At 45.0% G+C, this 25,470-nt stretch overlaps 1 protein-coding gene across 1 annotated transcript in view; it reads left to right on the top strand.

Annotated features, from left to right (window-relative positions):
• Positions 1-24,198, top strand: part of LOC130296267 (NXPE family member 1-like) — an 85,967-nt gene extending 61,769 nt beyond the window's left edge. Inside the window, exon 7 of the mRNA XM_056547659.1 lies at positions 23,663-24,198. Coding sequence (XP_056403634.1) covers positions 23,663-24,198 — 536 coding nt within the window. The remainder of the gene's footprint in view (positions 1-23,662) is intronic.
• Positions 24,199-25,470: the final 1,272 nt, after the last annotated feature.

The following is a 25,470-nucleotide window of genomic DNA, read 5'->3' as shown; positions in this document are numbered from 1 at the left end:
TAGTCTCAAGGTGATAACAGGTGCTCAACCCCAAGTGCAATTGTGCACACATACAGTGGGGTAGAGGACCCGCACCTATGGACAAAAGTGGGGTTTCAATCCTGTGGTAAATATATACAATGACATTAGCTAATCCTCAAAACTGATGTAAAAATGAGACATTAGCCAGTATATCCTTATATGAAGGACTTACCTGAGCCCGCACACCACACCAAGGTTTCTCATGTGATGCGGGACCTAACCACTAACCTTTTTTGCCTGGCCAGATGCATAGAACCGGGAACCAGATATACAGCAGCCTAAGGTCCAACTTGCAGACTGCTCCCCAGTCGCCTCCAGTGTGAACTCAGCACACATACAATGGGAGGGGGGAGACAGGTTACAAGCCCCACCCTTGCTGGTCTAGATATAGCAGGCCTCACAGGTGAAAACCCCCCAACGCTACCCAATAAGATATGCATGTGCATTGGTATAAGCCTTAAAAGACGCTTGCCGGCTTATATTTGCATGGACATGGCTATAGCAGGAAACTCAACCCCAAGTGCAATTGTGCACCTTCGCTGGGGTGGAGGTCCTGCCCGTTGATAAGGGCGATGTCCCCAGCAAAAATTGCATACAATGGAGAATGCCTGCAGACGGTCACAAGTACCACAATCACATCCTGACACCTGATAAACGTGTATATGGATGCGTAAAACATGACTGACTTTAAACAGAACTCAGCCATGCCCCCAATTTTACTTTGCAATGATATCGATCATTGTACCAGAACATTTAAAACAAAACGAAAAAAATAGTTATATGCGGGGCGAAATTGAAAAAGAATGCCATTTTGTAACTTTTGCGGGCTTCCGTTTCTACACAGTGAACTTTTTGGTAAAAATGACATAATGACCCTGATTAACTATTGTAAACCCAACTTGTTTCGTTGGGCTGTGCGTCAGAATATGGCGCATTGTGCCAAAAAATTTAAAAACTCGACCAACTCTCCATTTAGAAGGGGGTGTGGCTGCCAGGATAAGGGGTGAGGCTGTCAAAAAGGGGGCATGTCCCCCAACATTTTTAACCCCTTAAGAACACAGCCCATTTTGGCATTAAAGGGGTACTCCGCCCCTATGCCCCCTCCCATAGACTTACATTGAGGGGGCGAGGCATGATGTCACGATTGGGCGGAGCGATGAAACCACGATACTCTGTCCCCTGCATCGCCTTTCATCAGCCACAGAGCGGTCCTCACTCTGTGCAGCTGACAAATGGGGGTGCAGCAGGGAGATCGTGGGAGATTAGGCAATACCAAATATGTTTATGAATTTTTTTTTACGCTTTTGGGGATAAAATGGTAAAAAGGGGCCATAACATTTTTATTGGGGGAGGGGCTTTTTCCCATTTTTTTTATTAAAAATTATATTTTTTTTTACACGTTTTATGTCCCCATAGGGGACTATTTATAGCAATCAATGGATTGCAGATACAAAACAGTGCTATGCATAGACATAGCACTGATTAGTATTATCGCCAGCGCCGCGGCATCCGATCATCCATTCAAACGACTGCATTTCTGCAGATGCCGTGATCTATATTGTTCACGGCATCCGGGGGTATTAATGGTGCGATCGCTGATGTCCTCCATTACCAGTGGGTCCCTGGCTGCTGATAGGCCGCTCTGGTGCTCTCGTCATGTACAGGCCGTAGATGTGTACATTTACATCCTGTGTCATTAAGGGTTTTAAAAAATCCCAACATATTTATTAAGGTTTCCACAGAAAATGTGATGGATTTAAGATTTGGAAAACCCCACAGTTCAGAGCGGTTGTAAAAAAAAAACAAAATGTAGGGAAAAGTGCAAAACATAGGGAAGCATTAGTAAATACCGTGGAAAAATACTGGTAGGGAATTAAAACCCACAAAGAAAACTACAAAACACTCATAAACTTTATTCTGTAGGTCCATCCGATTACAATGATACCCAGCATATATTGGTTTAGTTTAATTTTACTATTTAGAAAAAAATTTTTTGTCTGAAATGAGAATGCTTCAAATTGTCCTGTCTAATTTTTGGGACATTATTTCATTTTTTGATCTGTAGTTGTTATTAGTACTATTTTTTAAACATTTTTATGGTATATAAAGTGACCAAAAACATGCAATTCTGGACTTTGGTGTTAAGGGGTTAAATTGTCCTCTTCTGACCCCTATAACTCTTTTATTTTTCCGTATACGAAGCTGTAGGTAATTTTTTAGCTGTGATCTGTAGTTTTTATTGGTACCATTTTTGTTTTAACCTCTTGGGGACGCAGGGTGTATGAATACGCCCTGCATCCCCAATCCCCTGCTGCTCGCCGGGCGGGGACCGGATCGGGATGAATGCTAAAATCATTCAGCAGGCATCCCGTGACAACGCCTGGGGGATCCTGAGACCCCCCCATGTCGGCGATCGGCAATTTGCGGCAATTCCAGGTCAATCGGGTCCCCTGTGACCCGGAAAAAAGGATGATAGGTGCTGTCCGAGATGGCACCTATCAACGTTTAGCAGCAGAAGCCACCTCATGATTGTCCTGATTCGACGGCCGTTACCGGCCAACGAATCAGGACTCCTGCTGTGGTGGTGTCCCTAACAGCACCCGCTCCGCCCCTGTTCCAGAGGGTGAGAACGGGTGCCGGGAGGTCTCACCTGAGGCTGGGGCCCCGATCCCCGGAATCGGCTGTGGGATCAGGGCCCCAGGAGCAGCGGCGGCAGGCGGATCATTAGAGCGCAGCAGCAGGAGGTAAGGCTGGCCTCCTGCTGTTGCTTAGCAACAACTCCCAGCATGCACAAAAGGGCATGCTGGGGGTTATTGTGCAATAGCAGAAGGCACAACTACAACTCCCAGCATGGGAGTTGCAGTAGTGTGCCTCCACCTCCAGTTGCAGTAGTGTGCCTCCAGCTGTTGCATAACAATAAGCCCTAGCATGCCCTTCGGCTGTAAGTGCATGCTGGGGGTTGTAGTATTGCAACAGCTGAAGGTACACTGGTTGTGAAACACAGAGTTTGTTACCTAACTCAGTGTTTCGCAACCAGTGTGCCTCCAGCTGTTGCAAACTACAACTCCCAGCATGCACTGATAGACCGTACATGCTGGGAGTTGTAGTTTTGAAACAGCTGGAGGCACACTGGTTGCAAAACACTTAAGTTAAGTAACAAACTCCCAGTGTTTTGCAACCAGTGTGCCTCCAACTGTTGCATAACTACAAACCCTAGCATACACGGGTAACCAAAGGGAATGCATGCCCTTTGGCTGTCCGGGCATGCTGAGAGTTGTAGCTTTTTGCAACAGCTGAAGGCACACTGGTTGCAAAACGTTGAGTTTGTTACCTAAATCGGTGTTTCACAACCAGTGCCCCTCCAGTTGTTGCAAACTACAACTCCCAGCATGTACTGATAGACCTTACATGCTGGGAGTTGTAGTTCTGCAACAGCTGGAGGCACACTAGTTGCGAAACACTGAGTTAAAGGGGTATTCCAGGAAAAAACTTTTTTTTATACATCAACTGGCTCCAGAAAGTTAAACAGATTTGTAAATTACTTCTATTAAAAAATCTTAATCCTTCAAATCCTTCAAATCCTTCAAATAATTATCAGATGCTGGACAGTTCCCGAGACACGAGTCATCAGAGAGCACTTAGACAGAAAAGAACAACTCAACTTCAGCAGCTCATAAGTGCCGAAAGGATTACGATTATTTAATAGATGTAATTTACAAATCTGTTTAACTTTCTGGAGCCAGTTGATATATATAAAAAAGTTTTTTCCTGGATAACCCCTTTAAGTAACAAACACTCAGGGGGAGATGTATCAATGTTGTTGTTGGTAGACGTTTTTTGTAGATCATTTTGGTTGGTCTAAATTTGGAGCAATTTCTCCAAATTTATCAAACTTGTTCAAGCCCCATGATAAATTTCGTGCAATGGTCTAAATCTCCACACAGTTCTATTTGTAGACCTGTTCTACACCTCACAGGAATAGTGGTGTATCCTGGACGCTGGGCTTTTGTTCTATTGTTTTTCAGGATTCCACTGAGGTTTTTTTTTTGTCCACCAGCAAAAACGCCTGAAAAACAGTCCCAGCTTTTCCTACATTTTGGTAATTTTTCTTGGGGGAGATTTATCAAAAACTGTACAGAGGAAGAGTAGTGCAGTTGCCCATGGCAACCAATCAGATTGCTTCTTTACAAAAATGAAAGGAGCAATCTGATAGGTTGCTATGGGCAACTGCACCGCTCTTCCTCTACATAGGTTTTGATTAATCTCTCCGCTTGTGTTTTTTCTGGCATTTTTGCTGATGTGCGGAAACAAACATTTTTGTACCCTGTGTGCATTTTTTTCACTGCAGGTACTACTCCAGGGGTCAGATGCAGAGCGCCCGCCCCACGGAGTGTAAGGAGTGATGTACAGCATATACATATACAGGGTGCAGAGCATCACTACTTACCTCCGCCCGCTGTATAGTATACAGGGGGCATAGTGTATCCATGTATACTATACAGGAGCCCAGCAAGGAAAGAGTTAGCCCACACTGCAGTTCTGAGTTAAATCTTTGTGCGCTCTCCTGTATATACAGCCATCTATAGATGACTGTATATACAGGATACAGTAGGCAGACAAGAACAGTTGGAGGCTCCCTGTTACACACTGCAGTATGGGCGCACTCACCAGGTGAGATCGCAAATGATGTCCTTTTTTTTCCTCATTTCAGATACGTGAATGGGGAGGACTACGTCAGATTCAGTGTATTGCGATGATGACCAGCTTTTTTTTTAATGTCAATAAAAGGTTTAATGAGGGCTGTGTGGGGAGTGTTTTTTTTTTTTTAAATACATTTTTTTTTCAATGCCGGGCTTAGCGTTAGCCACAAAAACAGCTAGCGCTAACCCCCAATTATTACCCCGTTACCCACCGCCACAGGGTTGCCGGGAAGAGCCAGTACCAACAGGCCTGGAGTGTCAAAAATAGCGCTCCTGGCTGGGGTTATTTAGGCTGGGGAGAGCCAGTAACAATGGTCCTCGCCCACCCTGGTAACGTCAGGCTGTTGCTGATTGGTTTGTATCTGACTGACACTGAAAATATGGGGAACCACACACTTTTTTTTATTACAAAAAAAAAACAACACATAGGCTTCCCCATATTTTCAGTTTCAATCAGACACCAACCAATCAGCAACAGCCTGACATTACCAGGATGGGCGAGGACCATTGTTACTGGCCCTCCCCAGCCTAAATAACCCCAGCCTGTTACCGCCTAGGCCAAGGAGCGCTATTTTTGATGCTCCGGGCCTGTTGGTAACAGCTCTTCCCGGCACCCCTGTGGCGGTGAGTACCGGGGTAATAATTGGGGGTTAGCGCTAGCTGTTTTCGGGGCTAACGCTAAGCCCAGCTTAGTAATAGATTCCGTCTACAAGACGGCTTCCACTACTAAGCCTGAAATTTCAATTATAAAAAACACAACACATGAAATAAAAAATGGATTTAAAAAAACACTCCCCCCACAGCCCTCGTTAACCCTTTTATTGACATTAAAAAAATGCTAGTCATCGTCACACTCCACCGAATCTCAGGTAGTCCTCTGCATTCACTTATCTGAAATGACATTTTTGGCGCTCTCCCCTGGGTAGAGCGCACATAATGCAGTGTGTTCCTAAAGAGGGAGCCTCCAATTGTTGCTAAACTACAACTCCCATCATGGGGGCTGTAGGTAAACAACAGCTGGAGTCTCCCTGTTTGGGAACACACTGCCAAAAAGGCTCTGTTCCCATTATGCAAAACGCATAATGAGAACAGAGCCATACTTACCACCCTGGCTTCAGGCCTGGACTGTGAAGCTCCGCCCCTAATGATGTCATCACTAGGGGGCAGGGGCGGAGAAGTTGCAAGGGGTCTCAAGAGTGAGACCCCTGAGATCAGTCAGTCTGCCCTTGGACTACTACTCCCATCATGGGAAATTTTGCGTCCCATGATGGGAGTAGTTGTAGTACCGCAGTGCTGAGGGATGGCTCTTACACATCCCCCAGCTGCGAAACTGTATTGTGACTGTTAGGACTACTACTCCCATCATGGACAGACTCTGTCCATGATGGGAGTTGTAGTCCTCGGGCTGAAGGACAGATCGCAGCAGGTCATTCTCCAGAGACCCGCTGCGATCTGCATTTATTAACTTAAAAAGCCAGCGGCAACACTGCACTCCCCTCCCCCCCCCCTCCTCCTGTATACAGATGTCACGATTCATAATCCCCGCCTCCGGGAGAGGGGAGCTCTGATTGGTGGAAAGCTATTCATCACTATACACCAATTACAGCTCCTGTCTTCTGGCGGGGATTATGAATTGTGACAGGTCTATACAGGGGAGCGAGTGGAGCCGCTTCTACAGTATATAATTGTTATGTGCACTGTACCCCCCCCCCCCCTCCCCCAGACTAATACTGACCCCTTCTACAGTATATAATTGTTATGTGTACTGTACCCCCCCCCCAGACTAATACTGACCCCTTCTACAGTATATAATTGTTATGTGTACTGTACCCCCCCCAGACTAATACTGACCCCTTCTACAGTATATAATTGTTATGTGTACTGTACCCCCCCCCAGACTAATACTGACCCCTTCTATAGTATATAATTGTTATGTGTACTGTACCCCCCCCCCCCAGACTAATACTGACCCCTTCTATAGTGAGCGCTGGGACCGCTGTGTGATTGACAGGTCCCCAGTACAAGTGTCCGGCCCCACTGACCTTGTTATAAATCTTTATGATACACACTGCCCGTCCTCCTCTTCATTCTTCTCATACCGGAGACGAGCGGCTTCTGTATCATAGTCTATAGACAGAGCGCCCCCTCCCGGCCTCCACACTGCACAGGGCTGGGGTCAGACAACGGCAGGGGGCGCTCTGACTATAGTGAAAGCAGAAGCCGCGCGACTCCGGTATGAGAAGAATGAAGAGGAGGACGGGCAGTGTGTATCATAAAGATTTATAACAAGGTCAGTGGGGCCGGACACTTGTGCTGGGGACCTGTCAATCACACAGCGGTCCCAGCGCTCACTATAGAAGGGGTCAGTATTAGTCTGGGGGGGGGGGGGGGGGGGTACAGTAAACATAACAATTATATACTGTAGAAGCGGCTCCACTCGCTCCCCTGTATAGACCTGTCACAATTCATAATCCCCGCCAGAAGACAGGAGCTCTGATTGGCTAATAGTGGTGAATAGCTTTCCACCAATCAGAGCTCCCCTCTCCCGGAGGCGGGGATTATGAATCGTGACATCTGCATACGGGAGCCGGCGGTAGCGCAGTGGAGCCGCATATACCGCCGGCTTTTTAAGTTAATAAATGCAGATCGCAGCGGGTCTCTGGAGAATAACCTGCTGCGATCTGTCCTTCAGCCCCAGGACTACAACTCCCATCATGGACAGAGTCTGCCCATGATGGGAGTAGTAGTCCTAACAGTCACAATAGAGTCCCGCAGACAGGGGATGTGCGTCTCTCAGCGCTCCGGTACTACAACTACTCCCATTATGGGACAGATTCTGTCCCATGATGGGAGTAGTTGTAGTACTGCAGTGCTGAGAGACGGCTCCTGCATCCCCCACCTGCATCTTCCACCGTCTGCCATTTTCTACGAGTCCTTGCTAGCACTCTTAGGTTTAGACTACTTTTCTTGCAAAAAAGCGCAATTGCGCAAAAAAAAAAACATCTACTTCTTTTTGCGCAATTGATAAATACCAGTCCACTGGATTAGTTGGTGTACGGTAGACCAAACTGGTGACAACTTTAGAAAACTGTCCACCAAAAAAAACGCAGCTCTATGCAAAAAAAGCGCAATTGCGCAAAATTTGTAGACGTGAAAAATGGTCTAAATGCAATGATACATGTCCCCCTCAGTGTTTTGCAACCGGTGTGCCTTCAGCTGTTGCATAACTACAACCCCCAGCATGCACAGACAGCCAAAGGACATGCTGGGAGTTGTAGTTTTGCAACAGCTGGAGGTTTGCCCCCCCCCCCCCCCCCCATGTGAATGTACAGGGTTTACAGTGAGTTTCTTGCTGCAAGTTTGAGGTGCAGCTAAATTTCTCCTGCAGCTCAAACTCCCAGCCGAAAACTCTCTGTGAACCCGCCATACACAAAAAGTAAAAAAAACCACTACATATACACACATATATTCCTACACAGTTAACCCCCCCCCCCCCCCCCCAACAAAAAAAAAAAAAAAAAGAGAAACATCTGGTATGGCACTGTTTCCAAAACAGAGCTTCCAGCTGTTGCAAAAACGACATCTACCGATATTGCCGGACAGCCATTGTTGACTGTCCAGGCATGCAGGGAGTTTTGCAACAGCTGGAGGCACCCTGTTTGGGTGGTTCGGAGGCAAGTGTAATTCTTGTATCCGGGTTCGTCCCTATGCAAATCCCTAATTTAGGCCTCAAATGCGCATGGCGCTCTCTCACTTCGGAGCCCTGTCGTATTTCAAGGCAACAATTTAGTGCCACATATGGGGAATTTCCGGGAGAAATCGTCTAACAAATTTTGGGGGGCTTTTTCTCCTTTTACCCCTTATGAAAAGGTAAACTTGGGGTCTACACTTGCATGTTATTGCAAAAGAAATACATTTTTGACACTAACAAGCTGGTGTTGCCCCTTACTTTTCATTTTCACAAGAGGTAAAAGGAAAATAAGACCGCCAAAATTTGTTACGCAAACACCCCATATGTGGACATAAAATTCTCTGCGGACGCACATCAAGGCTCAGGAGTGCGAGCGCCATGTACATTTGAGGCCTAAATTGGTGATTTGCACAGGGGTGGCTGATTTTACAGCGGTTCTGACATAAACGAAAATACCCACATGTGACACATTTTTTAAACTGCACCCCTCACGGAACGTAACAAGGGGTAGTGAGCCTTAACACCCCATAGGTGTTTGACAAATTTTCATTAAAGTTGGATAGGAAAATGAAAAAAAAAATGTTTTTCAATAAAATGCTGGTGTTACCCTAAATTTTTCATTTTCACAAGGGAAAATAGGAAAAAGCCCCCCTAAGTTTATAACCCCATTTCTTCTGAGTATGGAAATATCGCATATGTGGAAGTAAAGTGCTCTGCGGGTGAATTACAATGCTCAGAAGAGAGGGAGCTCCATTGGGCTTTTGGAGAGAAATGCTCACTGCACCCCTTATTAAATTCTGTGAGGGGTGTAGTTTCCAAAATGGGGTCACATGTGGGGAGGTCCACTGTTGTGGCACCAGAGGGGCTTTGTAAATGCACATGGCCCCTGACTTCCATTCCAAACAAATTCTCTCTCCAAAAGCTCAATGGCGCTCCTTCTCTTCTGAGCATTGTAGTTCGCCCGCAAAGCACTTTACATCCACATATGGGGTATTTCCATACTCAGAAGAAATGGTGTTGCAAATTTTGGAAGGCATTTTCTCCTATTACCCCTTGTAAAAATGGAAAATTTGGGGAAAAAACAGCCTTTTTGTTAAAAAAAAAATTTCCATCTACACATCCGACTTTAACGAAAAGTCGTCAAACACATGTGGCGTGTTAAGGCTCACTGTACCCCTTGTTATGTTCCTTGAGGGGTGTAGTTTCCAAAATAGTATGCCATGTGGGTTACAGATATGCCATTCAGGAGCATCTAGAAAGAAAAGCAGAAGAGCTCCATGTGGAATATTGCTAGTAATCCAAAGGAAAGGGGGAGGGGTTAGGCAATCGCTTACCAATACAGGTTGTGTACCTGCATACATAGTTAGTATGGTTGAAAAAAGACATACGTCCATCAAGTTCAACCAGGGTATTGAAGGGTAGGGGTGTGGCGCGATATTGGGGAAGGGATGGGATTTTATATTTCTTCATAAGCATTAATGTTATTTTGTTCCAGGAATGTATCTAACCCTGTTTTAAAGCTGTTAATTTTTTCCTGCTGTGACCAGTTCCTGAGGTAGACTGTTCCATAAGTTCACAGTTCTTATGGTAAAGAAGGCGTGTCGCCCTTTGAGGCTAAACCTTTTCTTCTCCAGATGGACGGAGTGCCCCCTTGTCCTTTGGGGAGGTTTAACCTGGAACAGTTTTTCTCCATATTTTTTGTATGGGCCATTAATATAGCAATAAAAGAAGGTAAATGGCACTCACCAGTGTCGTGGTATAACAAACTTGTTTATTCCATAAAGTGCAGCATAATAACAGACAAGGCAAGGGAGGACTTGGACGCCGTCCACGTAGCGTTATATTAATTAATATACCTATATACCATTAATATACCTATATACATTTATCATATCCCCCCCTTAAACGTCTCTTCTCAAGACTAAACAATTGTAACTCCTTTAATCGCTCCTCATAGCTAAGATGTTCCATGCCCCATATTAGTTTAGTCGTGCATCTCTGCACCCTTTCCATCTCCACAGTGTCCCTTTTATGGACTGGTGCCCAAAACTGAACAGCATATTCCAAGTGAGGCCGTACCAATGCTTTATAAAGGGGGAGTATTATGTCCCTGTCCCTTGAGTCCATGCCTCTTTTTATACATGACAATATCCTGCCGGCTTTGGAAGCAGCAGCCTGACATTGCATGCTATTCTGTAGTCTGTGATCTACAAGTACACCCAGATCCTTCTCTACCAGTGACTCTGCCAGTTTAATCCCCCCTAAGACATACGACGCATGCAGGTTATTAGTACCCAGATGCATAACTTTACATTTATCCACATTGAACCTCATTTGCCAAGTGGATGCCCAGACACTTAGTCTATCCAAGTCATCTTGTAACTTATGCACATCCTCTATAGACTGTACCGTGCTACAAAGCTTGGTGTCATCTGCAAAGATAGAAACAGAGCTGTTAATACCATCCTCTATATCATTGATAAATAAGTTAAACAACAGCGGGCCCAATACTGAACCTTGAGGTACACCACTAATAACCGGGGACCAATCAGAGTACGAATCATTGACCACCACTCTCTGGGTACGATCCATGAGCCAGTGTTCAATCCAGTTACAAACTAAAGTTTCCAAACCCAAAGACCTTAACTTACCTGTCAGACGTCTATGAGGGACAGTTTCAAACGCTTTAGCAAAATCCAGAAACACTATATCCACAGCCATTCCTCTGTCAAGGCTTCTACTTGCATCTTCATAAAAGCAAATTAGATTGGTTTGATGACTTCTATCCTTAGTAAACCCATGCTGGCTATCACTTATAATACAATTATCCCCTATGTATTCCTGTATGTAATCCCGTATAAGTCCTTCAAACAATTTACCCACAATGCACGTTAAACTTACCGGTCTATAGTTTCCTGGGGAAGACCTAGAGTTCTTTTTGAAGATTGGCACCACATTCTCCTTGCGCCAGTCCCTTGGCACAATACCAGACACCAGTTAATCTCTAAATATCAGGAATAGGGGTACAGATTATACTGAACTTAGTTCTCTAAGAACTCTTGGGTGCAATCCATCTGGCCCTGGAGATTTGCTTACATTTATATTACTTAACTTACCTTGTACCATTTCTACATTAAGCCAGTTCAGTACATTACATGATGTGTTCTCAGCACTGACCTGGCCAATGTCAGCTCCTTCTTCCTTAGTATATACAGAACTAAAGAACCCATTCAATAGCTCTGCTTTCTCTTTATCGCCTGTGACAACCTCCCCATTATCATTATTAAGGGGTCCTACTTGCTCTGTCCTTGTTTTTTTTGCATTTATATATCTAAAAAAATATTTAGGATTAGTTTTGCTTTCTTTGGCCACCATGGAGAGCATTAATATGGGAAGCAGATATCCTGTCTGCAGCCTTCCTAATGTAAATGTATACTAAAGATGAGCGAACAGAAGCTGACGAACCCGAATTAGTTACGAATTTCATGAAAAATTAGATTCGCAATGAATGCGAATATCGCCGCGATTCTATCGCATGAATCACTTCATTAAACTTCATTTTACAGCATTCCAGGGCAGGGGATTATGGGAGGGCGGGAAACAGCGCGGGAATGAAGGTAGGTGGGATGACCCTGAATCACATGTGAGATGCAGCCTATCAGCATTCATTGACCCCTGTGATGTCACAGCCCTATATAATCGGCAGCCATCTTGCCTCTCTTCATTTCATCCATGTACAGAGATAGAGAGGACGGGACTGCGTGTGTGTGAATAGCTCATACCACAGCGTTACACTGCAACTGCTAGTCACATCAACAATAGGGAAAGGCAGGAGTGCAGAGCATAGGCGTGCGCACGGGGTGTGCCGGGTGTGCCCAGGCACACCCTAATCAAGCCCAGGAAGGCATCCGAGGCCACCACTGAGCAGCCCGCAGAGGACCCCCCGTCACATTCGGGACATCCCTGTGTCCCGAAAGATCTTTTCGGGACACAAGGATGTCCCAGTAACCTTTCTACAGCGGCCCCCGTGTTAACTTTCAAAACATAGGGGCCGCCGGGAAGTAGCGCACGCAGGGACGTCATTGACGTCCCGTGCGTGCGCCCATAGCAACAGAGGAGCGGAGATTCCAGGAAGAGGATGCGCGCGCCGGCCGGAATAGTAAATGACCAACACGAGCTGGTGTGGGGGAAACTATGTGGGGGAAACTATACTGCACCTAATGTGGGGAAAACTATACTGCACCTAATGTGGGGGAAACTATACTGCACCTAATGTGGGGGAAACTATACTGCACCTAATGTGGGGGAAACTATACTGCACCTAATGTGGGGGAAACTATACTGCACCTAAAGTGGGGGAAACTATACTGCACCTAATGTGGGGGAACTGTACTGCACCTAAAGTGGGGGAAACTATACTGCACCTAATGTGGGGGAACTATACTGCACCTAATGTAGGGGAAACTATACTGCACCTAATGTGGGGGAAACTATACTGCACCTAATGTGGGGGAAACTATGTGGGGGAAACTATACTGCACCTAATGTGGGGGAAACTATACTGCACCTAATGTGGGGGAAACTATACTGCACCTAATGTGGGGGAAACTATACTGCACCTAATGTGGGGGAAACTATACTGCACCTAATGTGGGGGAAACTATACTGCACCTAATGTGGGGGAAACTATACTGCACCTAATGTGGGGGAAACTATACTGCACCTAATGTGGGGGAAACTATACTGCACCTAATGTGGGGGAAACTATACTGCACCTAATGTGGGGGAAACTATACTGCACCTAATGTGGGGGAACTATACTGCACCTAATGTGGGGGAAACTATACTGCACCTAATGTGGGGGAAACTATACTGCACCTAATGTGGGGGAAACTATACTGCACCTAATGTGGGGGAAACTATACTGCACCTAATGTGGGGGAACTATACTGCACCTAATGTGGGGGAAACTATACTGCACCTAATGTGGGGGAACTATACTGCACCTAATGTGGGGGAACTGTACTGCACCTAATGTGGGGGAACTGTACTGCACTTAATGTAGGGGAACTGTACTGCACTTAATGTAGGGGAACTGTGCTGGTGCAGTACAGTTCCCCCGCATTAGGTGCAGTACAGTTCCCCCGCATTAGGTGCAGTACAGTTCCCTCGCATTAGGTGCAGTACAGTTCCCCCACATTAGGTGTAGTACAGTTCCCCCACATTAGGTGCAGTACAGTTCCCCCACATTAGGTGCAGTACAGTTCCCCCACATTAGGTGGCACCTAATGTGGGGGAACTGAACTGCACCTAATGTGGGGGAACTGTACTGCCAACCTAATGTGGGGGAACTGTACTGCCAACCTAATGTGGGGGAACTGTACTGCCAACCTAATGTGGGGGAACTGTACTGCCAACCTAATGTGGTGGGACTTATACTGCACCTAATGTGGGGGAACTATACTGCACCTAATGTGGCAGGACTTATACTGCACCTAATGTGGGGGGACTTATACTGCACCTAATGTGGGGGAACTATACTGCACCTAATGTGGGGGAACTATACTAATTGTGTGTATGTGTGCGTATATATATATATATATATATATATATATATATATATATATACAAACAACAAAAAACGTGGTCTCAAATGGCTGGAGGTGCTCAACCCCAAATGCGGTTGTGCATTTATACTGGGGGAGCAGATCCTGCCCTTGTAGTCCGTTGCTAGGGGCGATCCCCAGCATAAAAATGCATACAATGGAGGATGCCTGCAGCGGACTACAAGTGCCACAATAGAATCCTACACCAGATAAACGGTGTGGATGTGTAACAATAGGAATACAATACAGGAATATGGGTGCACTACTGTGGTAGATGTATACAGTGACATTGTTTATCCCTCAACACTGATGTTAAAATTGAGACATTATCCAGTGTATCCTTATATGAAGGACACACCAGAGCCCGCACACCAACGCCAAGGTTTCTCAAATTGGTCCGAGACCTAACGCTAATCCTACCTGTGCTTGATAAGCAGAACAGGGGCCAGTGGTCAATTACGGCAGCTAATGTGGCAGGACTTATACTGCACCTAATGTGGGGGGACTTATACTGCACCTAATGTGGGGGAACTATACTGCACCTAATGTGGGGGAACTATACTAATTGTGTGTATGTGTGCGTACATATATATATATATATATATATATATATATATATATACACACACACATATATGCACGCGCGCGGCGTGAGTTTGTGCTTTAGGGTGCACACCCTAATGCAATAGGCTGCGCACGCCTATGGTGCAGAGTGCTGTGCTGTTACTCTGAGAAGGATCATTGATAGCTAAACCTCCTATTCACGTTATTGAGCATTGCAGCAGAGAGGGGCAGATAGCTGTCAGCTGCCTCATACAGATCAGCAAGCTGCCTGAACTTTATCAACCATCTTATCTCCTTATCTCATTTTTCAGCGCAATTCAGTGGGGTTTTTTTGCGCCACAAATCTTCTGCTGCTCAGAATTGTGTGACAGAGTGCAATTTAGGGTTTAATCCCTGTTTTTCTTTTGTTTTGTTTTTTTGTCGTGCTGCACTGTCGGGTCCTGCTGCTGTTCACAAATACGTTATTTTTCAGCGGACTGTAGTGCATTTGTCTGCCCTCATACGTGCATAACACATGCCTACATCAAAGCAGTCTACTATTCTGTATCTGTAACAAGTCTAAATACAGGGAAAGTCTTGACTCCTGGCTAAAGTAATCACCTGCTGGTGTTTTTAAAAAATACTGATTTTTTCTGCGTATAGTTGCACATATTTCTGCCCTCAACAGTGCATACCGCATAGGTACATCCAAGTATTGTACCATTTTGTACCTGTTAATCTATAAGGGCCTACATACTGTGAAAGTCCAAACAATAGTATTCACTGGCTGGTGTTTTACACAAAAACTGATTTTTTCCTGCGTATTGTTGCGCATATTTCGGCCCTCATCAGTGCATACCGTATACGTACATCCAAGTAGTGTACCATTTTGTACCTGTTAATCTGTCAAGGGCCTACATACTGTGAAAGTCCAAACAATATTTTTATAAAACACCAGCCGGTGAATACTAAAGATTTTTTTCTGCGTATAGTTGCGCATATTTCTGCCCTCATTAGTGCACACTGCATACCTACATTCAAGTAGTGTACCATTTTGTACCTGTTAATCTGTCAAGGGCCTACATACTGTGAGAGGACAGCCATAAGTAATCACCTCCTGCTGTTCTAGACAAATACTGTTTAAAGAGTAGTGTAGCGTATTGTAATACCCTCATAAACTCACTAAGTATGTCAGGCAGAGAAGTGCCAGGACATGCACAGAGGAGTGGCAGAGGCCTAAATACTTCAGGCAGAGTTGGCAGCAGACTAGGGGCGAGTGGCAGCAGGAGTCGCAGCAAGAGGCCTGAGCTCCCGTTATCAGCTAGCGGACGTGTCTCCACCAGCAACCCATCTGCCGTTGTCGATTGGTTAACACGCTCATCCACATCATCACAAGTAACATCTGACACCCCAGTCAACAGTCGGTGGGTTCCTCAGACACAACCCTCAGTTGGCATGGCCCGGGAGCATTCCCTGTCCTCTCATTGCCTTTGTCCTATGCTGTTCCCTCTCCTAGAGAAGTATCTTATGCTGTGGGTTCAGCTCCACTATTTACTGAGGACGATCTAATAGAGGACAGTCAGCAGCTACTGCACAGCCAAGAAGGGGAGGAGACAAGCGCCACTTGCTACGCTAGGTGGCCAAGTAGTGCTGCGGAGAGTTACGTGGGAGGCGGTGTTGCAAGGGTTCAGGGTCCTGAAGCAGACACTGTTGGGGAACCTGAGGAGGACATCAGTGATGTGCACACACCTGTTGATGATGATGAAGCCGATCGCAATTGGGAGCCAGGTGCAGAAGGGGCTTCATCATCATCAGGAGAAGAGAGTTGCAGGTTGCCCTTGAGGCAGCAAGGCGGTAGCACGGTTGGCATTCAGCGTGGTGGCAGAAGTGGAAATTCAGGAGCCAAACGTGCTTCGCGGTAGCCTACCTTTCCGGTAAGTAGTGGAACAGAGGTTCCTGGAGACGGCGCCAGTAGCAGTCAATTAGTGCGGATTGTAGGTGGGAAAATCAGCTACTCGGCGGTGTGGCAGTTTTTCATCAGGCATCCGGAGGAGGTTCACGTAGCCACATGCAAGATATGTCGGCACCACGGCCCTGTGTCAACACATGCTTCGCCACCATGAAGCAGCCTGGGAGAACCGTGGCTCCAATGTAGTGGTACAGCCTGCTGCATCACCCAGTGGCCATCCGCTCCCTCCTTCATCCAGCCAAGGCTCCACCACCTCAGCCGAAGGGAGCTGTGCGTCAAACCCTCCTTCTGTCAGTGCAGATGCTCCTGCTTCTCCCGATTTTAGTCAGCCACTCCGCCATCAATCCATCGGCAAAGTCATGTCCAAGAGACAACAGTATGCGCCCACTCATCCAACGGCGCGGAAGTTGAATGTGCTCCTGTCCAAGTTGCTGGTGCTGCAGTACCTCCCTTTTCAAGTGGTGGACTCTGCACCTTTCAGAGAATTGATGGCTTGTGCCGAGCCGAGGTGGAGAGTCCCAAGTCGTCATTTCTTTGCAAAGAAGGCAGTACCAGCCCTGCATAAGTTTGTACAAGAGAAGGTGGGCCGGTCCTTGAGCCTGTCGGTGTGTTCAAAAGTGCATGACAGCTCCGACGTGTGGAGCTGTAACTACGGGCAGGGACAATACTTGTCTTTTACGGCCCACTGGGTAAATGTGGTTCCTGCACAGCCACAACAGCAACTTGGAAAGGCCACACCGCTTCCTCCTCCACACTTTCGCTCTCAGGCAGTTGGTCCTGTGACAGTGTGCGACACCGCCTCCTCAGCCTCCACTGTGTCCTCCGCCTCCACTGCACATGGAAAACTCGGCGGCCCTTAATCGTACCATGTGTGTAGGGCATGGCGGTGTCAAGCTGTTCTTCACATGGGGGAGGAATTGCTAAAATTCATTCGTAAAGAAATCCGAGTATAGTTTACTCCACGAAATCTGAAAATGGGAACCATGGTGACCGACAATGGGAAGAACATCGTGTCCGCGCTGCGACAAGGAAGTGTGAAACATGCGCCCTGCATGGCACACGTGGAATCTGGTTGTCAAGCCCTTCCTCAAGTCTTCACCCCATTTGCAAAACATCCTGACAATGACAAGGAAACTGTGCAAGCACTTCAGCCACTCGTACACCGCAAAGCACACCCTCCTTGAACTGCAGCGTCAGAACAGTATCCCACAACATAGCCTTATTTGTGACGTTGCCACACGTTGGAATTCCACCCTCCATATGTTGGACAGACTATACGAACAAAGAAAAGCCATCACCGATTTCTTGATGATCCAAGCAGATACGAGTACTCCCCTGTGTAACTTCAATGTGAACCAGTGGCAGCTCATACGTGACACCTGGCGTTTGCTGAGGACCTTTGAGGAAGCCACATTATTTGTAAGTCGCCTGGATTACGGCATGAACTACGTAATTCCACTCCTACATTTCCTACAACAAATGATTGAAACGATGGCTGGTCAGGGCAATGGAGATGTTGCGCCTACATCTCAAGGCTACATGAGCCCTGTTGGTGCTGAACTGGAGGAGGAGGATGAGGGGCAGAGTGGAGCACAGTTTAGGTTGGATGAGATGGCCGGTGTTTCTAGTCATCGGACAGGAGAGGCGGAGCAGGAGCAGCCAGAGGAGCTAGAGGGTTATGAGGAAGGCGAGACAGAGGACCCAGACACACCGTGGCAGTATGCAGTGGAGATGGAGGCAGGTAGTCCCTCCGAGTCACTGGCACAAATGGCACGATGCATGCTCAGTTGCTTGCGTAGTGACCCTCGAATTGTCAAAATTCATCAGTGGGATGACTTCTGGATCTCCACCTTATTGGACCCTCGCTACCGTCCCAGAATGGGGGCCTTTTTTACACCTATTGAGAGGGAGGACAAACTGACCTACTACAGAGAGATCCTACATAGTCAGTTGGCCAATGCCTATCAGTGACATGGTCCATCCACTCGCAGGTCTGACTCGGGGGGTCCTCTGCGCTCATCATCAACTGCCGTGGCTGCTGGGGAGGGGTGAGAGGAGCAGTACCAGCTCCATCAGCAGCAGCCTGAGTCTAGAGTCGCTGATGATAAGCTTTCTTCACCCGCATAGTGAAGCAACTCATCAGCAGCAGGTAGACATGGAGCAGAACCTGAATCAGCAGGTGGTGGCATACCTTGACATGGCCATGCCAACAAACATTGAAGATCCACTGGACTTCTGAGCAGCCAAACTTGATTTATGGCCGCAACTAGCAGAGTTAGCCATGGAAAAGCTATCCTGCCCGGCCAGTAGTGAGCCACCAGAGCGGGTGTTTAGTGCAGCCGGGGCCATAGTCACCCCAAGGCGAACTCGTCTGTCCACGAAAAATGTGCAGAGACAGACGTTTGTCAAGATGAATCAGGGATGGATCAGCCAGGATTTCCAGCCACCAATGCAAGATGCCTCAGAGTAGATTGACCATGCTGCTATACCAACACTTCCCAATTATGGTTATGAAACCCTCTTGGGTTATCAATTAGGGTTATGAAACCCTCTTGGGTACTGCCAATGCCTGCTCCTGACTCATCCTGTGTCTTTCAGGAACTTCTTGCCTCATTGATGCTTCTGGCCTTGGGCCTTTAATTTTTGGATGTTTAGCAGTAGCTAAATACAAGCTTAATGCAAATTTCAACATTGATCTTTAAATGTAATGGGGTTGTGAAACCCTCTTGGGTACTGCCAATGCCTGATCCTGACTCATCCTGTGTGTTTCAGGAACTACTTGCCTTCATGATGCTTCTGGGCTTGGGCCTTTAATTTTAGGATTTTTTAAATAGATACATGCTTAATTTAAATTTCAACATTTATGGTGCAATGTATGGGGTTATTAAACCATTTTGGGTACTGTTTTTTCAAGTTTTCTGATAATTTTCTCAGTAATAAACTTGAATTTTCCAGAATAATAACCATTACACCATTGAACGCTTGTTGTGTGTGATTTTTTAATTAAAATTTTCATGAACAATACGGTGATGGATGAACTCTTATTCTTTATTTCAGAAAACATTACTTTAGAGAAGAATGTCTTTTGGTGGTCCACCGTCCAGCATTATAGAGTCTTCTGGACTCTTGGATATGCGCTTGTTCTTAAACAAAGGTTAAAAAAAAAAAGGCCTGTCAGCAATGGAGACGTTGCGCCTACATCTCACGGCCACATGAACCCTGTGGGGGCTTGTTGTATTTGTTCCTTTGTACCCACACGCTGGGGTCTGGGACACTCAAACTTTGATTTAAATTTCAAAGTAAAAAATCAGACATTTCAATAGTCTCCTCATGCATCAGCCAACTCCAGGCTGTGTCATTCAGGCAATATATGGTTTACTGATGGCGCTGCTGGGCCTGGGTCGGGGAATTTCAAATTTTCTCATAGGTAGCACCCGCTATCCAAAAGTCTTCTTCATAAATTTCTACAATTGTTGTGTTTTTTTGTGGGGATTGTGAAGCCCTGGTGTGTACTCATGCATCAGCCAACTCCAGGCTGTGTCATTCAGGCAATATATGGTTTACTGATGCCGCTGTGGGGGCTTGTTATATTTGGTCCTTCGTATCAACACGCTGGGGTCCGGGACAGTTTGATTTAAATTTCAAATAAAAAAATCAGACAGTTCAATGGTCTCATCATGCATCAGCCAACTCCAAGCTGTGTCATTCAGGCAATATATGGTTTACTGATGCCGCTGCTGGGCCTGGGTCTGGGAAATTCAAATTTTATCATCTTCGGTTTAAATTTCTAAATTCATCTTTTAATCTTAAGGATTGTGAAGGCCTAGTGCCTACTCATGCAGCTGGCAACTCCGGGCTGTGCCATTCATCCACTATATGGTCTCCTCATGCTGCCAACACCTCCATGCTGTGTCATTCAGCCACTATATGGTCTCTTCATGCTGCCAAAACCTCCACGCTGTGTCATTCAGCCACTATATGGTCTCTTCATGCTGCCAACACCTCCACGCTGTGTCATTCAGTCACCATATGGTGTCCTCATGCTGCCAACACCTCCACGCTGTGTCATTCAGCCACTATATGGTATCCTCATGCTGCCAACACCTCCATGCTGTGTCATTCAGTCACTATATGGTGTCCTCATGCTGCCAACACCTCCACGCTGTGTCATTCAGCCACTATATGGTCTCCTGACACTGATGCCATCACAAGGCTCTGTCATTGTGCTGCTGTGCGGCAGTGATTCTAAAAGCGATGCCAGTAATCTGCATGTTATTCTGAATAACAGCATTATTTCACTACCCCCGCACACTCAATATGCATTTTAGAACACAGCAAAGTGTTCTATACCCCTATTGAGGCTGTCTGTAGGCTAGAAATAGCCTTTTTTAATATAAATTTGCCACAAAAAAAATTCTGATCGAAACAAACTTTTTCGAAAAAAATTCGGCGAATTGGCCGAATCGAATTTTTCAAAAGTTCGCTCATCTCTAGAATTTAGGGTTCGATTAGAATTTATTTGCGGCAAACCGAATCTTTTTGAAAAGTTCTGCATACCGGCGAGCCAAAGTCAAGGATTTACCTAAGTTATATAACATTAGTGTAAAAATAAGAGGATTGATACAATCAATATACATATCCATCCCAGGCTATCTATGGTGATGATGAGCAGGACATAATAGCCTCTCATAATTGTGGTAGCTCCAGAATGTCTGTCCTTTCCTGTCCAATGTGCAAATAGAGAGCTTTCTGGTTTCCAACATGAGCTGAAATCCCATATGCCCTTCTTAGTTGCCTATTCCCCTCTTACTTATCTCCCATTCCCTACTGCTGATTGTACCAGAAAAGGAGATCACCGAATAGGACCTATGAAATATAGGAGTGTCTTGGTGTGTTTAGGATCATTATCCATTTGTAGAAGCCATCTTCTCTTTAACTTCAGCTTTTTCACAGATGGCATCAAGTTAGCATCCAAAATTTGCTGAAAATTTATTGAATCCATTTTTCCTTCTACTCGTGAGATGTTCCCTGTGCCACTGGCTGCAATACAACCTCAAAGCATGATTGATCCACCCCCATGCTTAACAGTTGGACAGAGGTTCTTTTCATTAAATTCTGTTCCCCTTCTTCTCCAAACGTACCTTTGCTCATTCCGGACAAAAAGTTCAATTTTAACCTCATCGGTCCACAGAACTTGTTTCCAAAATGCATCAGGCTTGTCTATATGTTCATTTGCAAAGTTCAAACGCTGATTTTTGTGGTGAGGACGTAGAAGAGGTTTTCTTCTGATGACTCTTCCATCAAGACCATATTTGTACAAGTATCTCTTTATAGTGGAATAGTGTACCAAAACTCCAGTGTCTGCCAGATCTTTCTGGAGGGATTGTGCAGTCAAATGTGGGTTTTGAATTGTTTTTCTCACATTCCTGCGAGCTGTTCTGTCTGATAATTGTCTTGGTCTTCCAGATCTTGCTTTAACTTCCACTGTTCCTGATGACTGTCATTTCTTAATTACATTCTGAACAGAGGATATTGACATCTGAAAACGTTTTGCTATCTTCTTATAGCCTTCTCCAGCTTTGTGAGCGTCAACTATTTTCAGTTTCAGATTTCTAGACAACTGTTTAGAAGAACCCATGGAACTGATTGTTGGGGCAAGGTCAGGTGAGTCTGGGCATTTAAAAGCTTTGAGATTGACATCACCTGGTCTTCCCAGATGATGATTGAGAACAACCCATGACACTGGCAGGTCTCAGCTTTGCAAAGGGGGCAGTGCATGCTAAAAATTCTGCAGGGTGCCCAAACTTTTGCAGACGCCATTTTTTTGTTTTCTGTTATTTTGAAAGTGTAAATGATGGAAATAAAATCTAACTTTTGTTGACATATTATAAGAATGTCTAATCTGTAATTTGATGCCTTTTGGAGATTTTTCCATCTTTCCTTGGCTTCTTTATGCACATTAATACAAATTTTTACCTGGGGTGCCCAAACTTTTGATCCCCACTGTATTGTGGTAAGATGCAGTAGTGGAGTCAAGATGTAATCCTGTATACTTTATGATAAAACTGACATGTTCTATTCATTCTGTGGGTCAACACGAGTAAAATGATCTTTACACACTTTTCTATTACTGTCCTACTGTTAAAAGAACTCAACCTTTTTTTTATTTTTATTTTTTTTAAATAAAAATTGCCCTATTCTGACTCCCTATAACTTTCTAATTTTTCCACATACAGGGATGTATGCATATTTTTTTGCGGCTTTATCTTGGGTTTTTATTGGTACCACTTTTGTGTATATTTGACTTTTTTGATAACTTTTAATTTTTTCTAGGATGTGATGTGAACAAATATCAGCAATTTTTGGTTTTTTTTATCCATTCACGCCGTTCACCATACAAGATCAGTACCAAAACATTTTAATATTTCTGATATTTACACACATGGCAATACCAAACATGTTTATTTATTACATTTTTTTACGTATTTTCCTTTTGGAAAATCAGAAAAGTAGAACATTTTCTTTTTTGTTGGTGGAGGGGCTTTTTCACTATTATAAAAAAAAAATACATTGTTTAGTCCCCAAAAGGGACCATTTATTACAAGATTTGGATTGCTTTTACTGTTAAGTGCTATACATAGGCATTGCACTGATCAGTGTTATTGACAATTTACTTATCTGGCCTGCTAGAAGGCAGACCGGAGAAGATTATTGCAGCAGATGGCCGGGAGAATTTAAGAGACACCCGTAATTCATCACACCTCCGCGATTGCACCATGAGTGGTCGGATGATTCCCCCAAGCCCTGCAGATACTTCAGATTCCGTGATCATGGCATCTGAAAGATAAATGGTGGGCATCAGTGTGATTGCTGATGTCTGACAGCAGTCGGCGCTCACATGTTCTCATCATAGTCGCGTCTTAAATGTAGGGCGATGTGCGCTGCAGCGACGTACATTTATGGTGAGTGCCCTTATAGGGTTAAGGTGGCCATACACTCTAGAATAAAGTTGACCTATCCTGCCAACTTAAGTAGGTTCGGCTTACTGTAAAAAGCAAAAGCCTGGAGGTGTGTATGGGCACCTTAAGCCTTGATAAATATCAATTGAAAACTTTTTAAAATTATTTTGCAGCACTCAAGTATTTTGACAATCATGGAACTGGCTGGCACAAAACACATTTAGCTATTGATTCAACAAATAATCTTCAGATTCAATGGAAGAAGCATGGACACCCATTTGTAACTCAGAGTTTCTTCAACATGAAAGACCATTCCTATATCACTAATGAAATTGACCAGATTGGCGGAGGAGCTTACACCATCATCGTCATTTCTGTAGGACAACATTTCCGACCCTTTCCCCTTGACCTGTTCATCAGAAGAGTTCTCAATATTCGTAAAGCCATTGAAAATTTGTTTTTAAGAAGCCCTGATACCAAAGTCATCATAAAATCAGAAAATACCAGAGAGATTAATACCGATGTTGAACGATTCAGTGATTTTCATGGATATGTTCAGTATCTCTTGGTAAAGGACATTTTCAAAGGACTTAATGTGGGTGTGATTGATGCCTGGGACATGGCCACAGCCTATGGATCCTATAACGTTCACCCACCAGAAACTGTGATTAAGAATCAAATCAATCTGTTTCTGTCCTATATTAGTTAAATGTTATGGATAATTTAGATGCTTATCACTTTTTGTCTTGAGCGTTTATGTTAAAGGGGTACTCCACCCCTAGACATCTTATCCCTTATGCAAAAGATAGGGGATAAGATGTCTGACCGCGGGGGTCCCGCTGCTGGTGACCCCCGCAATCTCAGTTGTGGCACCTCAGACATCCGGTGCACGGAGCAAACTTCACTCCGTGCCAGATGACTGGCAATGTGGAGGCTCATGACGTCACAGCCATGCTCCCTCAATGCAAATGTATGGGAGGGGCATGACGGCTGTCATACCCCATGACATAGACTTGCATTGAGGGGGCGTGGCCGTTACATGAGCGGGGCACAGCTGTGATAACACGAGCCTCCGGCGCTGCACCCGACGCTCTAAACAAATGCCAGGTGCAGCAGGGAAATTGCGGCGGTCCCCAGCGGCAGGACCCCCACGATCAGATATCTTATCCCCTATACTTTGGATAGGGGATAAGATGTCTAGGGGCGGAGTACTCCTTTAAAGTTGTGTTTTTAATGAAAACTACATTACTCTTTCAATAAACTTTTTGAATTAAGTTTTATATTATTGCCCTGTGTAGTGTTTGCATGATTGATGACCACTCAATATAACAGGAAACCTTTGCAGTTTCACAATTTTACAATAACATTTTATGTGGAACTTTGAGTTGTTTTTTTTCCTGAGCTATAATGCAAAATTATTGTATTGTGTAATGTTCATTGTTTACCTTATTGTGCCGCTTCACCCTCTTTTTTTTTTTTTTTTTTTTTATCTGTGCCCAGAAGTGCTTTAGGCTGAATTGTTCAGTATTTAGTATTGTCTTATTTTTTTTACCTTCTTGCTTTACAGCCTGAGAAAATGGCCCTGATTTATTATTGTAAATCCGACATGGTTTGTCGGGTTGTGTGCCAGATTATGCGCCAGAAATTAAAATAACCCGACCAACACTCCATTTTACTGAGAAAACTCGTAAAAGGAGCGTGGCCATCATGAAAAAGGGGTGTGGCTACAGAAAAGGGAAATGTCCCCGATATTTTCGCAAAAAAACAACATAATTACAAAGGTTTCCACAAAAAATGCGGTGGAAAGTGCAAAATGTAGGAAAACATTAGTAAATACCGTGGGAAAAAAATTGTAGGGAATTAAAACCCACAAAGAAAACTACACAACACTCTTAGAAAATCAGGGCTAATGTGTCAGTAGCTTTTAGTAGAAAGAATAGCTCAGCCTTTCCAACTCAATTCCTGTCGCCGGTGCAGCATT

This window comes from Hyla sarda, chromosome 12, assembly GCF_029499605.1.
Source record: "Hyla sarda isolate aHylSar1 chromosome 12, aHylSar1.hap1, whole genome shotgun sequence".
In the NCBI taxonomy this organism is placed as follows: Eukaryota; Metazoa; Chordata; class Amphibia; order Anura; family Hylidae; genus Hyla; species Hyla sarda.
The sequence above is the reverse complement of the archived record's forward strand: the minus strand, read 5'-3'. Positions and strand labels throughout refer to the sequence as shown.